General features: G+C 40.1%; 1 protein-coding gene across 3 annotated transcripts in view; it reads right to left on the minus strand.

Annotated features, from left to right (window-relative positions):
- ARMC9 (armadillo repeat containing 9) overlaps positions 1–21,022 on the minus strand; it is a 64,992-nt gene that overhangs the window by 12,822 nt on the left and 31,148 nt on the right. For all 3 annotated transcript variants that reach the window (XM_050978038.1, XM_018912906.3, XM_009089115.4), the window contains 7 exons: positions 20,307–20,381; positions 19,127–19,217; positions 17,745–17,803; positions 13,034–13,138; positions 11,787–11,902; positions 6,728–6,852; positions 3,261–3,390 (listed from right to left, as the gene is read on the minus strand). In XM_050978038.1, the coding sequence (XP_050833995.1) occupies positions 3,261–3,390; positions 6,728–6,852; positions 11,787–11,902; positions 13,034–13,138; positions 17,745–17,803; positions 19,127–19,217; positions 20,307–20,381 (701 nt within the window). The remainder of the gene's footprint in view (positions 1–3,260; positions 3,391–6,727; positions 6,853–11,786; positions 11,903–13,033; positions 13,139–17,744; positions 17,804–19,126; positions 19,218–20,306; positions 20,382–21,022) is intronic.

Below are 21,022 nucleotides of genomic sequence, written 5' to 3' on the forward strand. Positions count from 1 at the left end.
CATGGCACCACAGGCACTGCCTGGGCTGTGTGCTCACAGCCTCCAGCCTGGCTCCTGCCCTGTCCATCCTACTCAAACCTCACTCTTGGCACAACAGGACTGACCAGGGCAGTTAAATTCCCTGCAAACCAGGAACTGAGCTTTAGCTTGTTGTCTGCTGTGTTTATCACATCCAGTAACTCGTTCTAGGGTGCAAAAAATACACAGATTTGCTACAGCACAGGAACACATCCTTTTTGGGCACAGACACCACAGTTTCTTCCAGGTACAGGCAATCTTGGCTGACATAGGCAGCCTCCCTGGCTCCTGTCTCAGATAAGATTTGTATATCGCCCTGAAGGCTTTGTCAAGAGAGCAAAAAGCTGTGATGGCATCTCTAAAATAAATTCCCTAAACACACAGGTTCCTTGCTCACACTGAGAACATAAAGCAGGTGCTGCTATTTCACAGTCTGCAAAAATACCATTCAGTCAATAACTGTGTGAGGATACACTGTCCTTCCTTGCCCCCAGCATAAGTAAAGCTTTTCCCAGTTAAAAAAATGGAGGCTACCAGGAAATAGCGAGTCTCTAAAATAATTCTGAATCTAAATTAATGTTTGCACTAGTGCGTCGATTTTCTCTTAAAAGGAGAAAAGGTTAAACTAAAGTAACAGCTACATGAAAACTTCATCATATTTGAAAAGGGCAATAAAAGAGCCAAAGGCAGGACATCGAAAGGTGCCGTCTAAAAATCGGCGATTCAAAATAGAATGTCCCCGTGTAATTAGCTCCATCAAAAGAACTCTTTGTAACCATCAGAAGGGGTGATTAGGGGGATTTTCAAGATATTTAATCTCCCCTCCTCCCCTGGGAATGCTGCTGAGTCAGTACTGATTAGCCCTTCCATAGCGCTGCTTCACCTTGCAGGGAGATTTGAGCAAGTGTTCCCTTTGTATTTTAAATAGCATTATTGTCTGTATTTTGCATATGTATAAGCTAACTGTTAACGGCAGAGACGTGCTAACTGCTCTGCTAAGAACCATCTCTGCAGCCCTCTACCTATGACTATTACAAGTGTTAATGTTTGTCTCAGTTTCAAAGGAGGAAGTGGCAGATGGCAGCAGAAACAGATTGGTAAAACAACACCAAAAAATAAGATTGGCTAGATAAAACCTCAAGGAGTAGACTACGGAGTTATTTAAACATCTGTATCTCCACATAGCCGTGTCATTTTTATTGCTTATTTTGTCATTTAACTCAGTCTGACCTACATCAGTTGGAACAATCATTTTTTCCTGTGGAAATAAACAGCTGTAGCAGAAATGTCACTACTTAAGTCTCATTTTTCTCTCCAACTGATTTTGCATCCTTTCACTCAGCTCTGTGCAGTTAAGTTCCCAAATTACACTGCTAAGGTAGAGGGGAAAGAGAAGTGACCGCTTCCACAGCCCAACTCAGCCCTCCTTTTCTCACACATACCTCTTCTAGGAAGGTCTTGGTATTTGCCAAACAGGTATTTGCCTCCAGGAAGGAGGCAATTCTTACAGTGGACAAAACTATGAGCAAAGAAGTGATTTATTAGTCCTGTTTGTTTTGCAAACAAATTATAGTCTGCATCCAGGAGTGAAAGAATGAAAAGGCAGGTCTAGGTATTGCAACACCAACATATTAACAAAAGACCCTTGACACAGAAAACCCTGTGCTCTCTTCGACTGAGAATGGCTGCATTCCTGTACCTGTAACTCAAGGCTGTGTTTGGAAATCCAAATAACTGCATGCATGCTGAGGAAACACAGGGTGAAAAGATATGATCTTCCTCTGCAGGATACTGCACCTGTGCCTTCACTACTATAAATCCCATCCTGAGATTTAGACATATGTTTGTGAACAAATATTAAAAATGGCTGGGAACACACCTTTTTAATAATAGGTTACATAGAGAAGCAAAGCATCTCACTAAGGTAAGGGACAAGATGCTGCCAATTTTACTTGCTTCCTGGAAGCAAAGCCTGAAAAATAATATCCCTATCTCCACCACAAAGCAAACAATTCGGCCATAAATTTATATGATCTATTTGTATTTCTATTATGTGCTTAGCTACTGTTACAACAGACAAGAGAAATAAAACCAGTAATGCTGGCCCAGCGGTATGACTACTAATCACTTCAGCTGAAACCAATGGCAGTTTGTGGACAATGTATAATTTCTCAGATGTCATCATGGAAACAGTACAACTGATTAAAAAACCCAACCAAACAACCAAAGCCACACCAGCCCCCCCAAAAAACAAAAAAACCCCCACACACTGGCATCTGTAGGCAGGAAGGAAACAAAATTCTGGACACAGAATCTTTCTCAAGTGCTAGAGCTCTAATTGACACAAATAACCAAGCACTTCAGAAAAATCAGGTGCATAAAGAGCTTGTAAAAGCTTTCCTTTAACACATCTCCACCCATTCTGTGTTTTAGTTCTGGAACATATTTGCTTTTAAAATTTGTCTACACTGTTTAAAACTTGGCTCAATCTAATTAGCTATAGGAAAAAGCTGTTAATGTCTGAAGGACAAATGCAGGCTCTGAAAACTTTGGTAGACTTTAGTCCAGGTGCTAATTAATTCCTTGTTCTCATCCAAGATATAATATCACAGTTGTACACGTGACAAAGGCTTCACAGAGGGCTTAAGGTGAACAGAATAAGCAGGATAAGGAGAGCAAGACCTTTCATTTCACAGGAATAATTTCAAGAAAGAGTTGAAACCTATTGCTGGGTGATCTCATAACTTTGCCTCCTTTGCTATACCCATCTAGTGGATAAATGAAGGACTTTGGTTAGCAGTGCTAGCAACACAGCATGTTTAAGCACTCTTAACCCACTTAAATGCTTCATTTTTCTTCCTTCTGCATGTTAATTCCTGTCCTGTTCCCACAGTCCTATTTCTTTACTAATAAATGATTTTCATGGACTAGTGTTGAGTCATCTAAGGAAGCAATCAGGAAGTTTTATTTTCAGAAGGCTGCATTGAGCATACATGTGAAGTTCATTAATAATGTCTTGCTTGAGACTTCTCTCATTCTGAACCAGATGCTTAGAAATTGAACAGCTGCCTCTGGCACAGCAAAGGGTATTTTGTTTGGCAAGCACCACCACAGCTGTCTCAGGCCAAAGTACATCACACATCAAGTAACTTCACAGATTGTCTTTACAGGGGCATGGAATTAGCTGGTAAATCCTGTCAGACTCCTCTCACATTTTGAGGTATTCTCTGGATAGAACATACCTGTGTGATGGACCATTTACTTTGTCCTCAGTGAAGTCAGCAGATTGAGAAGATAAGGTATCACCAGCTGGGATGTGTTGGTCCATTCTATGGCCTGATGCAAATACTTCAGATGACTTCATTTCTACTGCTGCTTAAAAAAGAAACACAGTTCAGTGAGGAGTTGTCTCCTTACAGTTTTATTAGAAATACAATCAAGTCACAGCTCCAGCTGTATGAAGGAAAACTCGAGGTTTTGTCAGGCTACTGAGTTTGTGTGGCAGAGTGTATTAGGGCTCATCACCTGAGCAAAACAGCTGTAAGTGTGGTACTTTAAGCCCTTTGCAGTTGGAAAATAAAATTTGCTACACTGTGCACTTACAATGGGATAGGAGCATGCAGACCTGCAGTTAACACACATCAGCTACATCCAATATCTCATTAAAGCCACAGGAACACAAGCCCTTGCAGCTGTCCGTACATATCCACAGCAACAGGGCTACTGCAGACAAAAAGAAACGTTCTACACTTCTGTCGGACTCAATTTCTGCCTTACACTAATGGGGAAGTGATGGACACTCAGTTTGCTTAGAACCACAAGGCTGCCAAGATGTGCAAGTTCAATGACAGTTTAGGGAAAATCCCTAGCTCCATTCCTGCCATGCTCAGGACAGGCTGCTGTCCTGGTTTGCTCTCTCATGCTGATAAGAATGCAGATCAGGTCACTCTCAGACAGGCATTCTGCTGCCCAGCACATGTTCTGTCTGGCATTCAGCATAGTAAGTGTAGGAAGGTAACCAGGGCTCATCTTTGGTCCACAAGTTTTCTGCCCAGACAAAAAATAAAAGAGTGCAAGAATTATTGATTCTTAACCAAAAGATAAAGGGCGAGAGGATGGACCCTGACAAAATCAGACCAATTCAAGAACAAAATATTTCCAGGAGGACATTAAAGAACTATGCTCATTTTTGGAAAACAAAAGAGGATCAAGGTTCCTTGAGGCTAAACTTAGCCTCCTTCAGATAGCCCCTTGAGAAGGCTAATTGTTCACATGAAGCTTTTGTTCTGCTTTTTTCACTCTTTGTCTCTTGTGACTTGGCTGCATGAAACTGAGTCCCAAGGTACTCATGTGATGCTGGGAAACAAATATTCTGAAATAAGCAGGCTCCTGGTACTGCAGAATGATCATCAGACCAAGATCAGAAGTCAATAATCAGAATACTTATTGCACAGCAGAGATGCTTGGCAGAGCATCATGAAAGCCTCTAGAAGCAGTACCATTATTTTTACACATTTCTGTGCCCTGCTGTATCTTAGAAGGAAACAGAGAGAAAGGGTTTATTTTCCATTGTCTTAAATTAAAGCCTTTTCAATTTATATATTACAATTCCCATTGCCTTATGAAAAAGCGGAGATGTTCAAAGACCCAGCTCAATTATCATCCTGCAGAATAAAGTCCTGTCACTGACATAACAACCAGGGAGTCCAGTAGTGCAGTCTCTTTTCTCTTCTCTTCTTTTCCACCTAATTTCTAAATCCCAAAAGATAAGAAAGATAAGCACATATGTCACTGCTACTTGGAAAAACCCAAAACAAACCTTGGGCCATCTTTCAAGTAGCTCAATGTTATTTTATAGCCTGGATTAATGCTAGGAAAAATTTCCTCTGTCACAGACAAAAATTATTTGTGTTTTTACGTGTATAATGCATATAAACTAGCAATATGTTGTATGTTTTGACCGCAAAGATTTTTCTACAGGAAAGGAATATAATCTAGTAGTCTTATTAGTAGCCACCTGCATATAATTTTGAATGAAAGCAGCTAACAGAATGTTTTAAATAGAGACTACAACAAAGTTCTGTCAAAACGAAACATTGAAGCTGGCAGAAATATCCTCAGCATGAATACTTTAAATCAATATTCATCAAAAACTAACAACATTTACTTTGCTGACTGACTCATGCTGTTTAAACCTCTTCACAAACCTCTACAAAACAAACTATCAGAAGCATCAGCAGCACAGCAAAAGTGACAGAAGTGAGTGTATGCATCTCACTGGAAAGATACAGAAATCTGTTCACTTGGGCTCTGGATGGCTGCAAAATGCCTTAGGAATTGCATCCAGTTACACTTTAAAACACTAAATAGGAATACCCTTGATAATTACTTGGCTTAATTTCCCTTACAAAGTACAGGTATGTTCTTTTTTTCCTTCTCTGCAGGAAAAGTGCCAAGTCAGTAGGCTTTTACTTGGTTTACAACCTTTGCTGGTGTGAATTGCTGCCCTTGGTCAGCCAAACCCCCTGAGCTGTACTCAAGGTGTTACTGTGCACAGTGAGGCTGAGAACAGCAGCTCCATTGCTGCACAACAGCAAGAACCCAAGTGCCCATGGTGGACAGGAGCTTCTCCTGCTCCTGTCCTCCTCTCCTTCAGCATGTTACATTTATCAGCTCTAGGCATTATGCAAGTGAATTCCTGTCTGCAAGACCTCAGTTACTTTTCTCAGAATCCCTTTCATTTCCTTTAGGAAATTTAAAAAAATAAAAGAGAAAGTAAAAAGTATGCTATTCCTTTACTGCTTCAAAGCATATTTTTCTGAAAAGAAAAGGCACATTTTGCCTGAACTTATTAATAATTCTGCCCCGGATATGCTGCAAGATCTTTTATCTACAACTGCTGAACAAATTGCCTTAAATCTGTAATTGCAAATGTTAATGAATCCCTGCAGGAAGGTTGAAGTTCCAACATCCAAAATTGCAGGATCTCGTGGATATCAGAAGCTCAGCAATCTTGAGTATCGAGAAGGCTATAACCTTTTAAATTCCATCACATGTTTCTGAGCTCTCAGGCCCAGCTGAGTTTGCATTCATTTCAGCTGAAGCTGCAAGGGCAGAATCTTTAGCAGCATCACCCACAATGCAGCCACACAGCACCAGGCTGCCCATCCTCCACAGCCCTGGATGGTCTGAATGAAGTTGCAAATCTCAGCAGATAACTGCAGCTGCCTTCAGTTCTAACACTGAGATCCAACCAGCAGAGCCCGCAGGTGCCAGCAGACAGTGATTCATTTAGATCCAAACAAGGGATATTTGATCAAGCACGGGGCTTTGCCTGTTGGGAAGTGCACTGTCTCTGGCTGCAGCTCCTTCCCTGGGCAGGGGACACTGCAGAGTATCCTTCACACAGCGGAAGCCCTGGGTTTGATCCTTGGCACTCCCACAGGAAGCGAGCTGGAGCAAGGCAAGTGAGACCATTGGTGTCTGCGGGCCACACTGGTTACCTGCTGTGGCCGTGCATTCAGCTGGAGCTGAAGCCTGCTGCCCCAAGGCCCTGCAGACCGACCCTGGCTCTATAAACAGAGGGCCATTTCCACACTGCACTAAAAGAATCCCCAATCTACAACACACAGTCCAGGCCCCCTACACCTGCCTGCCCCAGTCAAGGAAGAGTCAGCAACAAAGAACAGCACCCACAGGGCATCCTTACATGAGGGGGAAATGCAGAAGTCAGAAATGCTGGACTGTCTCCCACCACAAGTGGAAGAAGCACCACTCGCTGGAGACTGCAGCTTCTCATCCCTGTCGTGACAGGAAATGGAACTGTTTTCTGGCCTGGAGGAGAAAGGAGAATGCAAGGTGAATGCTTGCAGTATAATAAAGTTTAATCAGAGTAAATTCTAATTTCTTCTAATTGCCTGTAGTGACATAGTACACATTGAAATTATTTTAAATTTCATATTGCAAACCAGTATTAAGGATGTAATTTAACTGCTTGACTGCAGCTCCCCCAAACCAGCTGACATCAAACATATTTGAAATTAACATTTTTTCCTACTGCAATAAAAGAGCCGAGGAAAAGAAACCATAACTCCCTGCAGTCTGAAGGCCCAAAATACCACCATGACAGTTAAAGAAAAAGACTGTAGAAATGGGCCTGAGAGATCTTCAATACTTAGTTTTTCAAGGATTTAAGATTTGCTTCTGAATACTCCAAGGATTTCACTTTAAAAAGCAATATGCAACACTGACTTAAAACAAGGTAGGCAACAAATAGAACTCGATTTCACAAGTGAAGTGCATCAGTGAGAAACTGAAGCAGCTGAAGGACAGAACAGGGACACAATTGCTTATAGTAAACAATAAAACACAGCACAAGTGAGAGGGTGTGAAAAGTGTGTGAAAAGAAGAAAGAAGTTGGCAGACATGGAAAATTTCCCTGTCCAATATCAGGTTAAGTTAACTAAACCACATTTCTAGTAAAAAGGATGCAGTCCAAGGAGGCAGTTAATGATTTCACAGCTAAATCAGTTTCTAAGGAAATAGCTAGCAGAATATTAAGTAGTTCAGGCCCCCTTGAGTGATCTCAGCCAGCGAGTCTTTAAAGGAGGGAAAAATGAAAAAAAGAAAAAGAAGGCAGCTTTCCAGTATTTCCTGACTCCCTCAGCTCCATACAGCAAGAGCTTGTCCATACAGGGATCCCATGACAATTCATCTGAAGTAACTAGAGCCTTGTCTGAACTGGGAAGTCATAGAAAAATTAGCATGAAATGGCTGCTTCATGTGCAGTGGCTATTCTGCATTAATTTTCTGTGTGAATACTGCTATTCAGCACTGAAGATCCTCACCCCCCTCCCTTTTGGAGGTATGAACCAACAACTCAAAGAGACATGTTATAGTATCTCCTCAACTGCTTCCTCTTTCATGATGGCTTTAAATGGAATATACTACATTGAGTCTCACATGAAGAACTTCAAACAAATTATATTCACTTCAATTTTGAATGGCAGTATTTACAAAACTTTTAAATGTAGTTTAACCACTCTGCAGAATACGAGACTTCAGATAATTCAGATGAACTGTCCTGGATTGTATCTGGTAGACAAGCTGTATCCAGGGCAAAAGTGTCTAATATTTTTCATGAGATTTCACATGATACAAGCCACTTAAATTATTTAAACTACAAAATACATCCAGTTCAGATATTGCTTTCAAATTAAGGCAGCTAAGATTTTATTGTCTTCCTCCTGCAATAATTTCCAAGTGAGTATTTCCTTATTTTAGTAAATGAATTTGTACTAAAATTAGAATAGCATAAAAGCCATCAAAGCTTGTCCATTTCTGCAGCAAAACATAGTTTCAGAATGTCTTCATCTACTCACTGCAGTTTCCTGCACACAAATTAGTTAGGTACAAAGGACAAACTTCTCATTCAGGGTGGTATTGCTTGTTTCCTGCTTAAAACATGGGAGCATCAAGCACTCATAGTATTTCTACCATTTGGGCAGAGCAGGAGGGAAATTAATTTGCACATATTTTCACAGTGTTAGATTTCTGCTGTTTATATTTCTCCTCTGTAGTTTGCACAGCGAGGCAATCTGTCAAGGCTGCTTCACACCATCAAACTAACACTTCTCTTAGACCAAGAGCTACCAGAACCAGCATGATGGAAATGTGGCTTTAATTTGTATCCAGCAGTGACCTGCAGCCGTCTTGCAGAGGCACAAGCTGCACAACTGAGAGGATTCAAGTTGCGCCAAATACAAGACTTGTGTCACTTTGAGACCCTGGGACACTTAAGTAAACACCCTGCCTGGGTAGATGGTGCTAAAGAGAGGCAGCAATCACTTCCAGAGATTATTTCTGATGCAAAAATTGCAGTGCAGTACATGACACAGGGAAATAAAAGCCACTCCCATGGGTTTGACACAATTGTTTTGACTTCCTGAGAGAGAAGTCACTTTGTTTTCACAAGCTTGGTTTTCCCTCCATTTATAAAGCAAGACTGTCATGCTTAGACACTCCAGTGATAATGATGATTTATTCCTGAAAATATACTTTCCAAATAGGCTGTAAGGCTGCCTGTGAGGGACTGAAATGGTTCAGGCCTTAAACATTGTCAGGAAGGAGTTTTGCCCTATAGCAAAAGCAGTCTAAAGAAGCTACGACTTCAGAAGCCCTCCCCCCTTGAAGATGCCTGTGGAACTTTGAACTGTGAGTTAAGCAGCCTAGATAAGACAAAGATATGTTCAATCATCTCAGGTCTAGGGAGAAGCAAACAAGGCTGAGAGCAAGGAATGCATCCACAAGAAAGCCAAGTGCAGCAAAGAATCATCCCTGGCTGGGTTTGGGGTGAGGAAGATCCCAGCCCACAGAGGCCAGGTTCACACAGACTCCCCCTGAAACCAGGGGGGAGGCGGTTTTGGGTGTAGCCTCTGGTCAGAGGCACTGAACATCCATCCTCCCTTACACAAACTGGCCCAGCAGTGTAACCCCCAACCCCACAGGCCACAACCACGGGACACTGATGTGGGAGGCATCTGAGGGGGTGTCATAATCCATCAAAGACCCCCAAAGCATTCCTCAGGCTCATTCCTAAGGCCTTGCACCACAGGACTGCACGTGAGGCAAAGTGATGCAACCGCCACGGAGCCTGCTGCAAGAGACTGAGTCAAACTGCCCCCCCAGGGGAGCTACCTGGGCATTGCCACCTGGCTGAGCATGTCCTCATCCACTGCATTCTGTGCTTTTTGGGGCACCCTCAGCACCAAGAAGACCAGAGCTGGAGAGGATCAACAGAACATCCTTGGGATCCATGGAGTGGTGAAACTTTCTTTAATCTGTCTCTGTCACTCCCTTTCTGTACCCCCACCTCTTTTCTGTTTCCTTCTCTTCCTTCTTCTCCCTCTCTCTCTCGTATTTATTATCAAATAAAGTGCACAATATTGACTTTGGCATATGATCTCATTAGCACATTAATCTGGGCAGAGGAATTTCTAGTAACTTTAAAAACTGGACTGTAACACTGCTCTAAGAGCCAATTCCACAGAATCAGTCCAGGCCTCCAGGCCCACCCTGGGTAAAATACTGTGCAGGGCAAGTGGGACCTTGAACTCTGACACTAACCCCACAGTAAAGTGGCAATGGATATTGAGGCATAGACAACCAGTACATGTATATCTAGGCATAGAATAACCAGTCTAGATTTTTAAGGCCTGAAGTTTTTTAGAGGACTGTATGAAAATTATTAGATAATATATAATTAATTGCTGCTTTCTTCTGACACACAAACACATGCATTTAATATATATGGGGAGAGGTCTTGCAAAAAATGTGGATGTTGTGATGGTGCAAAAAGTTGGCCACTGTAAGAAAGGACACAAAGTCAGAATTCCAAATCCACATTTAGGCTATACCAGGCAGACAAAGTAGAGCCATGTTCAAGCAAATGCCATTTTATCCAGGCCAGTACTCAGAAGAAAAAATAAGATTTTAAGGCAAATTCTGCCACAGGACAGCAAGAAATTCTTCTGCTTTGGAAGTGTGTGTTTCCTTCATCTTGTTTTTTTAAAAAATAAATGTCTCCTGGGATTTTGTTCATGCCTAGATCTGGTATGTTACTCTTGTCTGTTCCAAGGCCCTAGTCAACTAAAACATATAATCCCATAAGAATGGTACACCTGCCAAAAAGCTATATTTGGATGACTCAGGGGGGCTCCCAGTCAGGTCACCTGCTTGTAGGAATGCTAATTCCAGCATGAGACAGTGGGAGGAAGGATAAAGCTGTGACCACTCCTTGTCCAAAACAACAGACTTCACTCAGAGTCACCTACACCTCTGCAGCTACATCAGTCCTCACTGTCTTCTGTACCCATTTTCCACACTAAAATGAGGAGGAAAAGTACTTTAAGAAATAGAAAATATGAACAGAAAAGTAAAGAGTGGCAGAGGGACAACATTGGACAATCCTCAGGACTGATGTGTTCGAAGAACCACCTGTAATTTCATTCCATTGTTGTGTTTCAGGTTACCCGCTCATTGAAACATACTTACCTATACCAATCCTGTGAGTCTTGAGTGCTCTCATCACAGAAATTAAAACATTAAATCCTCACAATAAACATGCCTGTATCATAGGTACCTGGACTTGATCAAATCCAAAACTATGCAACTGAAAGTTAAAAAATCATTTAAATTTGGGATCTCATTGGTATTTTACTTCCTCAGTCAGGACAGTAAACAGGACAAATCTCATCTCAGAAATTAACATATACTTGTTCTAACAGAAAGCAGAGAATATTCAAGGAGCTCTACATGGTAGGACTCCTTTATTCCATTTACAATAAGCCTTCGACTCTGAGCCAAATCACACCAGGAGCAAAGTGTCATACACACTCCCCCCCAGAGCAACACACTTGGTTGCTTGTGAAGTGGAAGATCGCAGGCATTGCAGATGTTTGGTGCAACTTTCCAATGGAGTATTTTACAAGAAGATGCAAGAACATGTGGGATACAATGCGAATTTAAATCAACCTGATCATTATATATTCATTCAACTATTTTTAGAATGTGATCTCAGCTAGTAGACCTTTCTCTGCCTGCTATGTTTTGCTCCTTTTTTTTTTAAATTATCCACAATGAATGACAATGGCAATGCACTTTTAGATAGAGAAGGTTTAGCTATTAGGCATTGTTAAGGGATTCTTTTGTTGTTTATGCTTTTTAAAAGAGTTTATAAAACCTAACTTGGTCTCATTTTTTGGACTTACATTAGATATGCAGTTCTGTGATAACCTGGTGTCACAGGTCTCTGGAGAGGCTCATCTGTACTCTGATGGACACCAGCAAATTGCTTCTTCTTAGTTTTTGGAGTGTGAGTCATTATCTGATATACAGGAAAGATGGAAAAAAAAATGCAGTGGAAAAACAGGTATTTGAAGCCATAGAGAAAATTCTTTAGGAACATTGCAGCAGAAACTAAATTGCATTCTGGTGTCACGGCATAAAACTTCCTGGAATCACTGAAAGCTCTTTCACAACATCTTCCCTCAGGTCACTTTTTCATTGTCAGGATTCTGGACTCTGGAATCCAGAAAGTGCACATTTATAATAGAATGGGTTGGGTTGGAAAGGTTCATAAAGAACATCCAGTTCAATCCCCTGCCATGGGACACCTTTCACTATATCAGGTTGCTCAAAGCCTCATCCAACCTGGCCTCAAACACTTCCAGGGACGGGGCTGCCACAGCTTCCCTGGGCAACCAGTGCCAGAGCTTCACCATCCTCACAGGGAAGAATTTTTTTCCTTGTATCTAATCTAACCTACTCTCTTTCAGTTTGAAGCCATTCCCCCTTATCCTATCACTACATGTTCTTGTGAAAAAGCTCCTCTCCAACTTTCTTGTAGACCCTTTAAGGACTGAAAGCCTACAATAAGGTCTCCCTGGAGCCTTCTCTTCTCCAGGCTGAATAACACCACTCTCTAAGCCTATTTTCACAGGAGAGGTGCTCCAGCCCTCTAATATCTCAAATTAGTCACAGCACACTAAATGGCATTCATACAAACTTTATGCTTTTTTACTTAATAGCTTTTTGCCGCTTGAAGTAAGGCAGACAATATTTGATCCAGCACAATGCCTGCAGGAGCAGTTGACTTTTCAACTTTTCTTTTTTCTAAAATAATTTCAGACCAGCAGAATGTTCCAGTTATTAACCTGCTCAGTACTTTGCTTTGTGTGCTCAGAGTCACTGGTGTAGCACTAGAACCCTAAGGCTGCCTGTAGCTTATTATTAAGCCACAGCCTGACCACCCCCTGTGAGAGGGTAGCTCCTTTCTCACACTGGTTCTGCTTCTCCTGAGCAGCAGCTCATACACAGACTGTGAAAGATCCAGACTGCTCTGCAGGTAGCATCTGCCTCTTCAAGCAACAAATTGAAGAAAGTGGTGAAACTACTGAAATAAAACACTTAACCCAGGAAATGAATTTATTTTAAGATTCTAAGGAGTGGTACTCACTCCCAAGTACTCCGTTGTTAGCAGCTTCTCTCCTGAAAGCTCCCCCAGCTGAGGCAGCAAAACCTCATCTTTGTCCAGATCAGGCTCCAGGATGTCATTGTCCTCCTGAAAGGCAACAAGAAACTCAGGGCTACAAGGAAGTTTTAAAGCTGGTAATTAAAAAAAAAAAAAAAAAACCCAAAGGCTGGTACAAAAAGCTTGGAATCAGTATTTCAGGATAAAAAGATCATACAACAAGGCAGCAACCCTCTGTTGATTTTATTCCACAAACCCAAATGTAACCAACTTCAAGTAAAAACTACCAAGAATTCACTCTCCAGTACCTATTTCTAGAATAGCTATGGGTGATCCATCTTTCATGGAAGCTCTGCAGCTACTACACATCAAAAAAGCCAGGAAATGTTAAAGTTTGAGGGATTCCTCCAGCAAACCAAAACCACTAGTACAAGGACAAGACAGTATTTTTGCTTGTGTTTTGCTACTAGAAAGAATTCTCTTCTGTCCTGCACACGATATCCTAAGACAGACCCACTCCAGATGAAGAAAATAGTCTTTGCTTTTGAAACCTATTGTGACAGTAAATGTAAATGACTGTCAAAAACAGTAAATGAGAAAAAGTAAAGTAATCATTCCAAAAAGGTAAATTGCATAGTTATGTAGAGAGTCTGGCACAAACTCCATTAAAAACAGTGTCCACTGGACTCTGATGAACTCCAGAGCACAACAAAAATGAAAAGCAGTTTTACTTTTGTGAGATTTAGACTCAGTTTTAAATAATCACAATCAGCTCTTAATTACCTAGAAAGCTAGGTGTGTGTGAAAAATAACACAGATGATGGCAAAAGGACAAACACTTGTAGACTAGGCAACAATCATCTGTATCAAGCAAAAAACAACCCATCACCTCCCACCCCCCACCAAGAAACCACACTCCAAAGTCCACAATATAGTGCATTTTTATGGGGGGGGGGGGGGGGAGGTTGCAAAGATAAGCTCTATAAGTAGGTCTGGGAGTTGTTTTTTTTTTTTTTTTTACAAGGTTAATGCAGCCACTCCTGCTCCCTGACGTTATTTAACCTGCCAGGTAACCAAGCCTGAAAGTGTCCCCCCTCTGCCTCCCTGTACAAAATAAGGACTTTTCCTATGTGCCATCACTCTACTGCTGGAATAACACAATTGGTGCCCTGTTCCCCACTGCTCACAGGCTGCAGCAGATGTTGGAAGCCAAGCCTGTTAAGGCAATGGCTGGAAGCCCTGTGATTAAGCCCTTTCTTTTGATGTGCTCTGTGGCTGAAGTGGATTTTCACACAGCAGCTCTCTGATTTTATTGCCAGGTGCTGAGTGACAGTGGATCAGAGGGTGTCTGATAAATCGTCACTGTACAGGCACCTCACAGAGCTCCAGCTTGTAACCAAGCTTTGGAATCAGAGCTACAATATCACATATTCACTTTAACAAGCAGCTTTTCAAGATGGTCCAAGTCAAATAAAAAAACGAACGTAAAGATCAAATATTGAAGATAAATTAAGTTAGTATTTAACAGACCAGTCAAGAGAATATTGAGCAATAGGAAATACACACTGTGACTGTGGGTGTCAACACACCCCAGAAGGCTGACATCTCAAGGCTGGGTATGTACTCCAGGAGCCAGTGTATCCTAAGCTCTACACTAGTTAATTTAAAGCATACCAGCCAAACACAAAAGCCAGTTTATTTCTGAATAACAGCACACATACAGACATTTTTATATGGTTATATGCTTCAGCACTATACAGTACAGAATCTTAAATTTCTGAATGTATGATGCCCTTAGAAATCCCAGAATTTTCCTCTAACAGGCTCAGCTGCATCTTAGCCACAGTGTTTAGGAGAAAGTAGTCATTACCACAAGATCTGTTCAAAGACAGGAGAGAATTCATCAACTCTAAATTAAACACAGATAAAAGCAAAAAACCCCAATGAAAGGTAATAGTAACAGCACTGGGAAGATTGCATGCTCTTGTAAATAATTAAAACTGGAGCAAAATCTGCAAATTAAGGCTGCATGAGAGTCTTTTTGTTGTTTCTTAAGTTGTAAAGGTATAAATAAAGATATTGAGCAACAAATTCAGTAAGCAGTCTGAAAGCATGTCACTAAATTGGCAACATTGGCAATATATGGATATATCCTGAAATGTATTCAGTCTGTAGTGGTTGAAAAGTTACATAAAAGCAAAACTTTGGATAAAATTTTCCAAATCTTTCTGTTGCCAGATCACAACATCAGATGTTATTACAGAACACCATTGAGAACAATAACTCACTGCAATTTTAAAATTCAAAAGGGTTCCAATCATTGAGGTAGTGAGTCAACAAATCTTTGTTTATTTAACAAAGTAACAACATTATGCATTACTGCCGTGATATTTGTAAACTATATTTTCTAAACTGAGGGACTAAGAAACCAGATGTCCTTGTAGCAGAACAGAATTATAGTTCCCAGCAGCAATCAGGATTCAGAATGTGTTGCAATTAATGTTACACTAAAAACTGTTTCAAATTTGGCTTTTCTTTTTAATATAATGGTGAAGCTAATGAAAAACTGGAATTGGACACAGAAGCCTACTGTTGTTTTTTGAGTCAAATAATAAGAAATGCCAGAAGTCCATTTTAATCACATGAGGGTCCAGTGGCAAAAATACATTTCAAAAGGATTTGACCTAGAGCCTTTGCTGGGATTGTAAGCAGCAGCAACTCATTTAAGGAGTAGGACTGAATAGGAGAATTCACCTTCCTTTCATTCCCAGGAAACAGGTAAAGTGATGGAAGTGTTGAACATTATCATGCAATTCAATGCCACACCTTTCAGGAAGGAGCTCCTTACCCGTGTGTTTTCACAATAAAAGACAGTATCCTTTAAAAATGTATACTGAAGTTCAAGCAAAGGTTTTATCACCTTGGATTCTCACCATACACCCAAGACACTCAAAGCTTAGAAACTTCAGTTAAAGGTGTTAAGCAGCATTTTAAGCAAAGGGAAGTTTTAATGATTAATCACCAGGAAGCCCATCTTACACCACAAGCATTGATTTTTCAGTTGGAGGAGTGGAAAGATAATAAAAAACAGACTTCAGAACTGCAGGAGGTGAAACAATTACAATAATCTAATCCTACAAGAAAAGGAAAGTTCACTGTATTCCCTTAGAATTCATTTAGAACTCTCTCGTTAGAATAAAAAGAGGAGAGTTGATTGTTAAATAAAATTTATTTTCTAGCTCTAAACTTAGAATTTCCACATAGCTCTAACTTTAGGCAAAGGGATTATTAGTTCACCACCTATTGTGCCACAACACAAAAACTGTATAAGTAATACAACCAGTGCAAGGCTTCCCTGGATACTGCCAGGCAAAGGCTGCATCCTGCATGATGCTGCACCCCATAGCAGTTGAGAGCACCCCACACCTGCTGCAGTCAGGATATTTGCATTTTTATCTGTTCTCAAAACAGAAAAAAGTCAATGTCCACTAGAAAATGTATTCTGTCATGCTGCAGCAACAGGAAAAAATTTAGACTTGGTTTTCCTCAGTCACTGTCATTCCCATTAATGTGCAATGAGCTACTAGATTGTGGACACAACTAAGTTTTATCTGTCTTATTCTTTGTTGGTTCGGGACAAAAAACTTATATTTAGTCTTAAAGCATGGTTTTCAGTGAATCTGTTCTGCAGTAACACTTCTAATACAAGAACATTTTGCAGTTCACTCACTCTCCATGTCACTGACTTGCTCAGGGCCAAACAGATGTTATGAATGTATTTGCACACATACACACACCTAAGTATGCACAAATACTGCTTCCAAGACATCTACTATAGCTGTTCTTTTAAATTCTCTAGCAAGGCTTCTGAATAAAATAAAAATGCAGTGGGGCAGATTTCCTCAAGATAAAACTCCCACGTAAGTGCTGACTCTGTATTTTCAAGCCTCCACTGTGCACTTATGGCAATGCAGAAATGGCAACACCACCAGTGAAAACTGGGTATAACATTTCCCTCACAAGATTTACATCTTGCTTTAATTTAGGGGATCCAGTATGTTGTGTTGTCTACATGGCTCTATGAAGACAGCTTCTTAAAAGATGTTGAAATACTGGTGCAGAATGCATTTATTAGCAGAGAAGGAAATACAAAGCTAATCAGCTTATATTTACTATGATATAGTTTCTCATGCTTATTTTATTTTCTCATGGGACTTATTCCTTATCTGTAATAACTGTTTCCCTTTCTTACATTCTAACAATTTACTAAATATATTTCAAAGTTTTTAAACAGCCAAATAAAGTCACAACCTGAATAGATAATGATACCTTAAGAAAAAGTGACAACCTGTTTATAAACTATTCTGGTAATATACATTTTTTTAACTGCATCCAATAGGTCTACTTGAAAGCAAGATTCCTACTGCTACAGTAACTCCTCATCTCTTCACTTATGCCAAGCTATAATCCTTTAATTATCACAGAGGTGGTGAGTTGCTAAAATAAAAGAGTAGGACTTCAAATGAAAAAAAGGTAATGGAAACAGAGACAATTTTCTTGTTAATGCAAGAATAATTAAGCAAACATAAAAACGAAAAGCAAAACCAGAAAACCAACGTCTGGTTTATTGACACAAATATTTTCTTTCTAGAAGGTTAAGGATTTTTCTAAAAGATGCCAGAAAGCCTTTACTTACTTCCTCATACTCCTCTTCCTCATCATCATCAGACACAATACTATCATTGTATGGCTCTTCTAGAAAGAAGTAAAACAAAATGGTGTCAGTTAAGTTGCACATGTACACCCTGACAGAATCTCATTATTACCTCAGTTTTACAGGAGCAAGATTTAACCTGCTTCTCACACACACGTCCTTTTCAGGACAACTACTGGAATAATTTGATCCTATAAGTATTCTACTAGAAATCACAGAAATCAATTAATATTTTGGAAAATGGCAGAAATAGAAACCCTCTGAAATAGTTACTTTCTCAGAAAATCCACAATGACACCTCACTGTATTTACTGACAAGACTTGAATGAAAGTGTGTGCACTTGTAAATTCATCTATTTTTCAAAACATTTTTTAATAAGAGACTCTACTTCTCCCTAAAAATACTTTAATATTATACTGCTTTTGTACTTAAAAAGTTAGTACTTATGCAGAATACTTATTGTAAGTTTTGGACAAAATTATTTCCTCAGGAAAAGAATGGCCAGTTTATACTGGAAATCTGAATCATGACTCATACAAAAGCTCTTAAAAATGTCATTTTCAGGTAGAAGAGGAGTGGTTCTATAACCTTGAAGAACAAATATTGTATAGTGGCAATAAAGTACTTAAATATTTTATTTGTTCTTTTATAAGGTAGAATTTGTAAAAGTTCTAGCTTGTAAAAGAACAACAACAAAAACATGACAGGCTGTGTTCTCTTTCTAAAAGCCAAACAGAGCAGTTCAACTTTTTCTATGTTTACTGTACAGAAAGATGCAACCAGAACTAATCTCCTTTTCATTATTTGCTTTCTCTTTCTTCAGTCTTCCTTTCAGTTACAGGCAACAGAAAATGGAATAAATATTCCACCTTCTCAGTTTGTATTAACAGCATCTACAACTCTGATGACTCATCAACATCCTCTCCAAAAAGGATGGTCTCTGCTCCCAATTCAGGATGAGCCATTTCATATAAAGCTACACTTCAACAGAGCAAGAGAAGAGCACAGACAGACCTAGTCCCTAAATCCTGTTTTACAAATTTCTACTGCATTTTTGCAGTTGGCAGCAGTCTCTCATTACCATCAGACCACTAGCATGAAAGAAAACAGCAAAGGTCATTTTATTTATGATCCAAAAACTTTGGAATTGTGTCATACTCAGCCTTTTATTTCTTCCTTAATTCTACAACATAAAGGAAATTTTAAAATACATTACTTTCAAATCCTGACATTCATTAATCACCTTCTCTAAGACCATCACACTATTGTAATTCTTTGAGGTTTCCAATGCCAAGTAAAAACATGAGCTTTTTTATGGCTTTTGTGAAAGATTTAAAGCTCTGATAGCTGCCTGTGTTCTGACCTGAATTGAGTTGCTTGATAACAAATTCCATCTGTCGAATCATCTCTTCATTTCTTTCCTTGATAAGGCAGCGCAGAATCTCTTCCATTCCCTGGATGTAGCAGAAAACATTGGTAGATCAGTGTTTCATGTCACCACCGTGACAGAGATCTGTTAGCTAAAGTTTTTTTGTGGTGTTTGGTTTTTTTTGGTTTTGTTTTGTTTTGTTTTTTTTTTTTGGTCAGGGAAAACCTGAGGCAGTGTGAAGCAAAGCACAGTGTCCAGCTCCAAGTGTTGCACAGACAAAAGAAAAATGTTCTCTGGATTGCTTTGAGGCTTAAACAGAGATATGTCCATGATGAACAGCAAATTTTTACAATAGATCTGCTGCTTTTGCCTCCTGAATTCACTACACAATAGTCATCAGAAAAGGATAAAATTTGCATCCACAGAGACAACAGTGCAAGTTTAAGAGAAAGAAAGCAGAAAACAGAACCAGCTTTGACTTTGAACCTGGTCTCTCTCTTTATGGCTCCTTATAGCCTTGATGTTGTGTCTTTAAGCCTTTATGATCACTTCCAATCCTCTGTGCTCTGAAAGGCAGAACATCTGACAACAATTATGTCCCCATAACTCTCTGGGTTTGTTCTTAAGATACAAAGACATGCAGCTATCCCAGGAACAGCTTCCTCAAACTCAGAAGCTGAAACACAGTCATTACTATTAGACTAACTTTCACAGGAAATCAGTTCCTAGTTCTGAAACCTTCCTCCTGCTCCTTCCCCAAATAATCATGTCTATACCAGGCAGAAGTAAAAGCAGCAAGAAGTCCTTCTAGTGGCTACTCACTGGTGCAGAATAAGTGGAAGAAGTAGCAGGTGAGATGAAAGCATCTCCTGGGACCACAAGGAGTCTACAAAATGCTAGAAGGACACACAATTCTAAAATAACACCTTTAATTTATAATTCAGGCAGAATCCTTCCCACTACTGGGGCTCCACTCCTGGGAAAAGGATCTGGAAATATGGCAGAAGTGTCTGAGAAATAACTCATACTTCCCTGAGGATCAAAGGGGAAGGACCACTTGTGGGGTCCCTTCTCAAAATGCCCTGGCTCCCACCTCACAGCCCTGCTGTGCTCTGTCAGGGCCATCTCTGGCAGAGATGTTGATTTTCATGCTCTGCAAAGCAGCACTTCTTACCATTTCTTTGGCTTCTTCTCGAACAGAAGGGATGGCCAGAATACTGTACAGTACTCCATTCACATATGACTGGACCTAAGAGGAAGAAACAGTAATACCATGAAGAAAAACTCTTACATTCCTCCCAGTTGACTATCAAAATATGAGAACAAAAGTATAGAATAACTATACTTCAAAGAGTTTAACCAGGCTAGACTGGACTTGCAAAAATTCCCACATGGGAAGCAGAGAACTTTTAGGATGCAAATATACTGTGATATGGTTGATCTAAACCAGTGTGCTCCATGCCAATTTCCCAAACAGCCCCCCCCCCCCCCCCCCCTTCTGATAATGTATTCTTGCAAATTGACCTAGCCATAAGAAAGAAAGAAGGAAAAAAGGGCAAAGTAAGAGAGAAAAGCAGAAAAGCAGAAAAAAGGTTTCTGACAAACACTAATAGCAGTACAAAAAACAGGACAAAGAACAGGGAAAAGTTCTTGCCAGCATGAACTCATGACAGGCTTCAAGCACTGTAGCCCCAGGCAAGCTGATAAAGCCAAAGGAGCTTCATGAATGTCACAAGTCTACTACTTTCTTATAGCATTCCTTTAAACCACATCCAGTATGTGATGCAAAACATCAGGTTCCCCTGCACCTGATGTTTTGCATCACATACTGTTCATCTCATGAACAGTCAAGCCTGAGTTGATTTGGGTGCATGATATTTAAGCATCAGA

Source organism: Serinus canaria, chromosome 9, assembly GCF_022539315.1.
Source record: "Serinus canaria isolate serCan28SL12 chromosome 9, serCan2020, whole genome shotgun sequence".
Taxonomy (NCBI): Eukaryota; Metazoa; Chordata; class Aves; order Passeriformes; family Fringillidae; genus Serinus; species Serinus canaria.